Here is an 8,807-nt window from a genome sequence, read left to right as displayed (position 1 = left end):
TGGGTGGGAACCACTGGTATGCCTAGTTGAGCAGTGACCACCTTAAGCCAAGACACAGCCTAACTTGACACATCTGTAGTGGGTCCTGCCTGTCAGTGGCTGCAAGGATCTTAGGGATGCAAAGGCACCCCAAATAGAGCTACCATAGTGCTTTGCATATAGAACCATCATGAGGAAATACAGGTAGTCCCTGATTTACGACATATTTGAGTTACAACAAACTGCACTTACAACCCTCTGGGTTTTTTTTTACGTCTTATCATTAGTAATACGTTACTACATATAATGTTGCAGCGTGTAATTTGCTGATGTCATCATTCTCAGATGTCCACTCAGATGTTCAATGTTATGATTTATAAAGATACTGATAATAAAAGGCAATAATGAAAATAAAAAATGAGGTATTCAACTTACGTCCAAACCGATTTATGAGTCATCAGAACGTTAAGTCAGGGATTACTTGTAGTTCAAAAGTATGATGATGTTCAGAGCTGTGCTCTTTCTAGTAGTGAAAGAGTAAACCACCTAACTATCCAACAACAGTGGAATAAATTAGATAGTACCTCCACCCTAAGGACTGTTGCTGTTGTTAGGTGCCGTTGAGTTGGTTCAGACTCACAGTGACCCTATAGGACAGAGTAGAACTGCCTCATAGGGTTTCCAAGGAGTGGCTGGTGGATTTGAACTGCTGACCTTTTGGTTAGCAACCGAGCTCTTAACCACTACGTCACCAGGGCTCCATACCCTAAGGATTAGCCAGCCATTAAAAGTGACGTGAGAAAATACTTATATAATTAGAGTGAAAGCAGCAGGTGCCGTAGCTAATTTCTAAAGACGGCCCTCAACAACTATGCCTCCTGTACTTGCGCCCTTGTGTAATCCCCATCCACAACGCATCTGGACTTGCCTTGTGACTTGCTGAGACTGTGACGGAAGTGATGCTATGCCAGCTGAACTAAAGCCTTAGAAAAGCCTGGCAGCTTCTGCTTCTACACTTTTGGGAACCCTGGGCCATCATGTAAGGAATCTGGCCACCCTGCTGTAGAGGCCCTGTGGAGAAGCCCAGCTGCCCCAGCATTCCCCAAACACCAGCCATGTGGGGGAGCCGTCATGGATGCTCCAGCCCAGTCAAGCCTCTGTGTGACTGCAGCCTGAGCTAACGTCTGGTAGAAAAGCAAACCCACCCAGCCTAGGTAGCCCACAGAATAGTGAGGCCTAACAAATGGCTGGGGCCTTAAGCGACTAAGTTTGGGGGTGGTTTATTATGCAGTGATAACCAGGTTACAAAATGGTACATGAAGCATAATCTCAATTTATAAAATGTACAAAATTAAAGAGGACAAATTCTATTACCAGTTAATTTTTCCTCCTGCTTTATTTTTTCGGCTGCTTAGGTTTTATATAATGCACATGTACAATGTTATATTTTATGATTTCATTTTTAATAAATTTTATTTCATTTTTAATACTTTAAAAAAAGTTGTGGATAAACGAGCATCCACTTCCTGGGCATACCTCCACCCCACCTGCCCTTTCACCCTACAGTGGCAGGTTGTCTGTTACTTGCTGCCAGAAGGTTCCTTCTCAGATATGGACCTGAGTTTCTACTTCAGGGGCCAGATTCCAGAGAAGACTACCCAGATTATAAGCAGAATCAATCTCCCTTTTCTTCCCCCGTTTTTATCCTAAGCCCAACTAATATAACCAAGTCCTTTCTTTAGGCTGCTGACGCAAGCATGAAACCATCTTTTTATACGGAGAGCACTGCCCTGGTAGCTGGCATTTGGTCCCCTGCCCTCCCTCTGGAACTGTCCTCATAACTCTTCTTCCTAACGGGTTATCACTGTCACTGAGCCTCAGAACTCGGTCAAAAGAGTGTGAAATTTAGAAAAGGACCAAGGTCAGCCAGGGCAGCTCCGACGCAGAAGGCAGTGCTGCTTGCTTAGCCAGAAAATGGCTGCCTGGCATTGGTCGCTGAGCAACTGTTGCTATGAGGGTGAAAAGACACTAACGATCAGGTCTGAAACACCTGGGCTGACCCTTCCTTCAGTTTAGTCACCTGAAGGATGCAATGGTGCAAAAAGTAGGGTTGCAAGGAGCACTTACTGGTTTACTTTAGATAGTTCATCCTATTTCAGAAGTAAACATTTTAGGCTTTTGGATGAAACCATCATGCTTCAGTCTAATATTTAAACAGCATCTAGTTCTGATTTTTAATGAAAACAGGTGACAGACACTTTGAAGTCAGCTCTAATGGGGAAGAAAGCACAATGTTTACAGAGAGGACCTTGAAAAAGAAAATCAAAGACCGCTTTTATTGACGCACCGATAGACCAACCAGCAATTTGGAAGAGATAATGTTAATACAATAAAACATCATCAAAGCAAATTAAAATATAAACGTATCTGAAACGGCTTTACAGTGACATGATGCCTTAATAAATTAAGGAAACCGAGTACTCTTTCATTGTTTTCTTATTTCATGTTCTTTACAAATTCTTCTCCTTTCTTGATTGAGGCTTTCAGCTCAGGAGTTGCCTCGGCTATCATCTTCTCTTCAAAAGAGGAGATTTTGCCAATGCCCAGGTTCTTCTCGATGCCATTTTTCTGGAGAGAGAAGGCAGTAAAATTTTATCATGGTAAAACACACATTAACATAAAATTCACCATTTAAACCACTTTAAACTGTACAATTTAGTGGCACTTAGTACATTTATAGGCACCTTGGTGGTACAGTGGTTAGGGCGTGTGGCTGCTAACCAAAAGATTGATGGCTTGAACTCACTCACCAGCTGCTCTGCGGGAAAGATGTGGCAGTCTGCTTCCATAAAGACTACAGCTTTGGAAACCCTATGAGGCAGTTCTACTCTGTCCTATAGGGTACTCTGTAGTTGGAATCGACTCAGCGGCAACAGGTTAGTACATTCATATTGTACAACCATCATCACTATTCATTCCAGAACATTTTCATCACCCCAAAAGGAAACTCCATACCCATTAAGCAGTCACTCCCTACTCTACTCCCCTCTACCCACCTGGCAACCACTAATCTGCTCGGAAGGCAGTACAATTTTACAGCGAGTCTCCACAAATAAATTTGTTGACAAAAAACCCAATCTGTGGCTTTGCCTGGACTCTGTGGGTTCTGGACGGCACAGAGAGAGCCACAATTACCAGGATGAGTCTAGGCAGGTCAGGCGCTCAGGCTTTAGGGCCAGACAGACCTAGGCTGGGATCCTAGTCCTGTCACTTACTATTATGTGTGATTTTAGAAGGGCATACTATCTATCTCAAAAGGGGTTGTGCAAACATACGTAGAAGACTTAGCACAGTACTTGGCACATGAAGTACTTCATAATTAGTAGCATTTTACTATTATTCTTCCTGACACAGAGCATACTTTTAGGTCCTAGTCTCCTCCCCAAGTGTGTAAAGGACTGAAGAAAAAAATTTTAATATTCATCTGAATCCAATATAATTAAGTAGGTAAATGACTGCCATTAAAACAAAACAAAAAACGAAACAGATGTCCTTGTCACTGTTTTCACCTCCCACTTCACTGAGTTTGAGCCTAGGAGGACACAGGCAGGTCAGGCAAGCTAGTACTGCAACTGTGACATCCAGGTGAGGCTGCCCTGCCATCTAAAGCAAAACTGAGAACTGTTTCTGCTCCAAAAATAGCCTCAGACTCAGCTTAAACAGTTTAGTCACTCTGTGAAGCCTTTCCTGACTCAAAACAATCGCACCCGTGTGTTCTTTACCTACAGGTCCCACTGCAGTCTGTGTGCACCTGTATTGCACTGGTTACTGGATGGCCTGGTTTAATATCTGTCGCTCCACTAAATGGAGCCCCCAAGGCCTAGGGTCATGCCCTACGAATCTTTGAGCACAGGGGTCTCTGTGAGAAGGGTCTCTGGGTGGCTCAGCAAGTCACAGAACTGTTTCCTTCTGGGCATGAGATGAAGACAACCATGCGTTTGCCAGAGTTCAACAGCGGCCCATACATAAGGAATGGAAACCTGGCTCAGCTTGTGTAAGCAAGACCCTGGGGTTTCTGCAAGAGTCGACCATACTGGACAGCTGCCCTCAAAGTCAGGCTGAGCCTAGCAATATGACCAGATGGGCTCAGTCCTAGATGCCACAGTTTAAATGGGACAACCGCAAACAGTAGTCATTCCAAGAAGGAAAACCAGGGGTGAGGGGCAAGGAACCAGAAATGTCTGAACTAGAAAGGCCAACAGCTAGCCAATACCTGAGGTCCTCCTTACATGAGGAATCAGACTTCGCAGCCCTCGCAGTCAGGAGAACTAACGAGTATATGCTAGAGAGAATGGTGGGAAGCTTTTTCTTTCAGGGCTGTTCATGGACTGCCATGAGACGGAGTGAGCGCTTCATCAGGAAACACTCAAGCAGATGCGATGACCAGCTGTCAAATCCTTGGGGAAGAGATTCACGTGATGGGAGGTTGATCTGGCTTTTTGGTATGAATTTTCTATCTCTTAATTCTGTGATGCACATCCATCTTTGAAAACCTAAGCACATACTAGGCAGTGATATGCAGATACTGCCCAAAGGAAATCTGAATTATAGAGCAGACGGACAGGGAAGAGCTCCTGAATCTGAAACGTAGACGCTTCCCCTTCTTCCAGCCAAAAGAACCAACCTCCAGGATACATACCCCCAGCACTAATGGTGTGGAGAAATAGGGACAGTCCGTTTCTTGAGATTTCACAAAGGCACATTCAATAACTCCTTCCTTTCCATTCATTGCATCCAAAAGGGAGAAGACAAACCGGGCACCAGCATACGCCATGGCCAAGGTGGCAGAGCCTAGGAGAACACAGCGGGTCAGCCAAACTTATACTGCAGCCTTGAAACCCGAGTTAGGCTGCCCTGCGATCTAAAGTATTTGCAAATTTTCCTGCTTAACAGTCAATAATTTGGGTCAGTATCTCTTTTTTAACATACTCATGGACAGCACTGAATTAGCTTTGCCAACCTCAAAAACCACTCCCCCACTCTAAAGCAAACTGCTGCTTTCTTATCAACTGAATACAAGTGAAATACAGAAAATTATCCACTCCTTGCCAAGGCCCATAAGGACAGGATTATCTGTCTTCTTCAACTCTGAATTCTATTAGGGCCTCCAGCATTGTCACCCACACCCTGGGTCACCTACAAGAATCTACCTGCTCCAGCTTTAGCCTTGACCACCTCCGTGCCTGCCTCCTGGATGCGCCCAATGAGGGCTGTCAGCTCATCCTGGGGAAAGTCCACTTTGGGGGTACACTGGAAGACAAAGGGAGAGGTAATCCTATGAGTAGATTCTGGCTTGTCTGTGGGTTTAAAACCTCCCAGTCACCACCCCCAAGTCCTGGTGCTCCTAACCTCACCACTCCATTGAAACCAAGACTTTTTCTTTGTCTTGGGAGATTCAGCAAAGTCCTCTACTCATTTTTAAAAAACTTAAGTTTATTTTGAACTAACTTTAGACTTACAGAAAAGTTGTAAGAATAGTACAAAGATTTCACCGGGTTTACTCCAATGTTAAGAACTTATACAACCATAGGACAATTGTAACAAAACAGAAATTAAAACACGCACATTATTAACCGTAGGCTTCACTCAAATTTCACTAAATTCCCCGCTATCTTTTCTTCTGTTGCAGGACACCATCCAGGATCCCACACTGCATTTAATCCTTTCTACTCAGGCTCTCCCCGCCTGTGACAGTGCCTTAGACTTTCCTTGTTTTCCTAACACTTTTCGGAAGTACCGATCGCCTGTTTTGTAGGATGTCCATCAATTTGGATCTGTAAGATTTTTCTCGTGATTTTCTCATAAAGGCCATTCATTTTGGCAAGAATAACTCACAAATGTTGTGTCCTTCTCAGTGTATTATATTAAGGAGCTATGATGTTGACTTTTTAAATTGTTGTAAAAATATATACAGCATTTATATATATTTAATATTTAAAATTTTTTTTCATGTGTACAATTTAGTGACATCAATTACATTAATCATGTTGTGCAACCATCATCAATATCTTTTGCCAAATTTCTATCACCATGGAGAGAAACTCAATGCTTCCTAAACAATGACTCCCCTTTTCTCCCTCCCTCCAGCCTCTGGAAACCACTAATAAAAACCTTGCTCTATGATGTTCATTTGATGTGTCTTATTCTTGGTGATGTTTACCCGGTCTCTATCTCTACTTCCTTTTAAGCCCAGCTTCTTAGCCCACTCTGGCCTAACCAGGAACCAGTAATGTTCTAACAGTAGTTTTCACTGTGTGTTGGAGCTGACCTGAAGGTGTGTATGTGGGCTGACCACTCTGAGCACCTCCTGGCCACATTCACTCCACACAGGACGTGGCTCCCTCAAATGCTGGAGCATGACCACAGCCCTACAGGCCACACCCAAGAAATCCTTACAAAAGACAGATTAGGGGTAGGGGCTGCATCCAAACCAGAAATTCTTTCAAAATACAGTAGATGGTTAACTATTTCTCAGTCTGTCTGGAGTGCTTCAGATCTAAAGGCTTCCTGCAATGGCACACACATACCTGAGAGATCAGGGGGATGATGGTCTTCCCAGCATGGCCACCAATGACAGGAACGTTGACTCGTGCTGGATCTAAACCCTGGTCATCAAAGTGTGAACCTGATTAATTTTTTTTTCCCTTTTTTAAAAAATTGATGTAATTAAATGAAGTTTACATTTCAAGTTAGTCTCCCATACAGAATTTTTTTTTTTAATATACTTGTTATGAGACCCCAACCGCTCACCCCATTCTGCGACAGCACACTCCTCCCCCCTGCCCCTGATTCCCCATGAACATTCAACCAGCTCCTAACTCTCTCTGCCTTCCCCTCTAACCTCTGGACAGAAGCTGCCCCTTTGGTCTCTTATACCTACTTGTCTAAGAGGCACATTCTCCACTAGTTACCACTTTATGTCCCACAGTCCAGTCCAATCCCTGTCTGAAGAGTTGGCCTCGGAAACTGTTTTAGTTCTGAGGTGATGGAGAGACCAGGGGCCATGCTTTCTAGGGCGCCTCCAGTCTTAATCAGACCATTAAGTCTGGTCTTCTTACTAGTATTTGAGTTCTGCATCCCATTGTTCTACTGCTCCATCAGGTACCCTCTGTTCTGTTCCCTGTCAGGACGTTCATTGGTGGTAGCTGGGCACCATCTAGTTCTTCTGGTCTCAGGCTGATGAAGTCTCTGGTTTGTGTGGCCCTTTCTGTCTCTTGGGCTAATACTTTCCTTGTGACTCCTGTGTTCTTCATTCTCCTTTACTCCAGGTGGGCTGGGACCAATCGATGCATCTTAGATGGCCGCTCACTACCTTTTAAGACCCCAGACGCCACTCACCAAAGTGGGATGCAGAACATTTTCTTAATAAGCTTTGTTATGCCATTTGACCTGGATGTCCCCTGAAACCATGGTCCCCAGACCCCTACCCCTGCCGCTCTGTCCCTCAAAGTGTCTGGCTGTATTCAGGAAACTTTTTAGCTTTGCTTTAGTCCAGTTGTGCTGACTTCCCCTGTAGTGTGTGCTGTCCTTCCCTTCACCTCAGATAATTCTTGTCTGCTATCTGGTTAGTGAATAACCCTCTCCCTCCCATATCACCCTGGTAACCATCAAAGACTGTTTTCTTCTGTGTTTACACCTTTTCTTGAGTTCTTATAATAGTGGTCTTATGCGGTATTTGTCCTTTCGTGACTAAGTTCACTCAGCATAATGCCTTCCAAATTCCTCCATATTATTTTTCACGGATTCATCATGGTTCTTTATCGTTGTGTAGCATTTCATTGTGTGAATATACCATAATTTGTTTATCCATTCGTCCGTTATGGGCACCTAGGTTGTTTCCATCTTTTTGCTATTGTGAACAGTGCTGCAATGAACATGGGTGTGCATATACACTATTGGTGCAACAGCTCTTATTTCTCTAGGATATATTCCCAGGAGTGGGACTGCTAGATTGTATGGTACTTCTCTATTTCTAGCTTTTTAAGGAAGCGTCAAATCGATTTCCAAAGTGGCTGTACCATTTTACATTCCTACCAACAGTGTACTAAGTGTTCCAGTCTCTCCACAACCTCTCCAACATTTATTATTTGGTGTTTTTTGGATTAATGCTAGCCTTGCTGGGGTGAGATGTTATCTCATTGTAGTTCTGATTTGCATTTCTCTAATGGCTAATGATCATGAGCATTTCTTCAAGTGTCTGTCAGGAGCCTGAATGTCTTCTTTGGCGAAGTGCCTGTTTATATCCTTTGCCCATTTTTTAATTGGGTTATTTGTCTTTTTGTTGTTGAGGTTTTGCAGTTATCTTGTAGATTTTAGAGATTAGATGCTGACTGGATTTATCGTAGCCAAAAATTTTTTCCCAGTCTGTGGGTTGTCTTTTGACTCTTTTGGTGAAGTCTTTTGATGAGCGTTAAGTGTTTGATTTTTAGGAGCTACCAGTTATCTAGTTTCTCTTCTGGTGCTTGTGCACTGTTACTTATGATTCATATTTTGTTTATGCCATGTATTAGGCCTCCTAGCATTGTCCCTATTTTTTCTTCCATGACCTTTATAGTTTTCGACTTTATATCTAGGTCTTTGATCCATTGTGAGTTAGTTTTTGTGCATGGTGTGAGGTATGGGTCTTGTTTCAGTTTTTTGCAGATGGATATCCAGTTATGCCAGCACCATTTATTAAAGAGACTGTCTTTTCCCCAATTAACACACTTTGGGCCTTTGTCAAATATCACCTGCTCACAGGTGGATGAATTTATGTCTGGATCCTCAAT

At 43.3% G+C, this 8,807-nt stretch overlaps 1 protein-coding gene across 2 annotated transcripts in view; it reads right to left on the bottom strand.

The window, feature by feature from the left end:
• Positions 1-843: 843 nt before the first annotated feature.
• MDH2 (malate dehydrogenase 2) overlaps positions 844-8,807 on the bottom strand; it is a 21,359-nt gene continuing 13,395 nt past the window's right edge. Inside the window, exons 6-9 of one of the 2 annotated variants that reach the window (XM_023740259.1) lie at positions 6,567-6,644; positions 5,190-5,289; positions 4,679-4,830; positions 844-2,607 (exon numbers count right to left, since the gene is read on the bottom strand). In XM_023740259.1, coding sequence (XP_023596027.1) covers positions 2,476-2,607; positions 4,679-4,830; positions 5,190-5,289; positions 6,567-6,644 — 462 coding nt within the window. In that variant the 3' untranslated portion in view covers positions 844-2,475. The remainder of the gene's footprint in view (positions 2,608-4,678; positions 4,831-5,189; positions 5,290-6,566; positions 6,645-8,807) is intronic. The other variant, XM_004385940.2, reaches the window with a different exon arrangement.

The sequence above is a fragment of the Trichechus manatus genome, unplaced genomic scaffold, assembly GCF_000243295.1.
Source record: "Trichechus manatus latirostris isolate Lorelei unplaced genomic scaffold, TriManLat1.0 scaffold00151, whole genome shotgun sequence".
In the NCBI taxonomy this organism is placed as follows: Eukaryota; Metazoa; Chordata; class Mammalia; order Sirenia; family Trichechidae; genus Trichechus; species Trichechus manatus.
The sequence above is the reverse complement of the archived record's forward strand: the minus strand, read 5'-3'. Positions and strand labels throughout refer to the sequence as shown.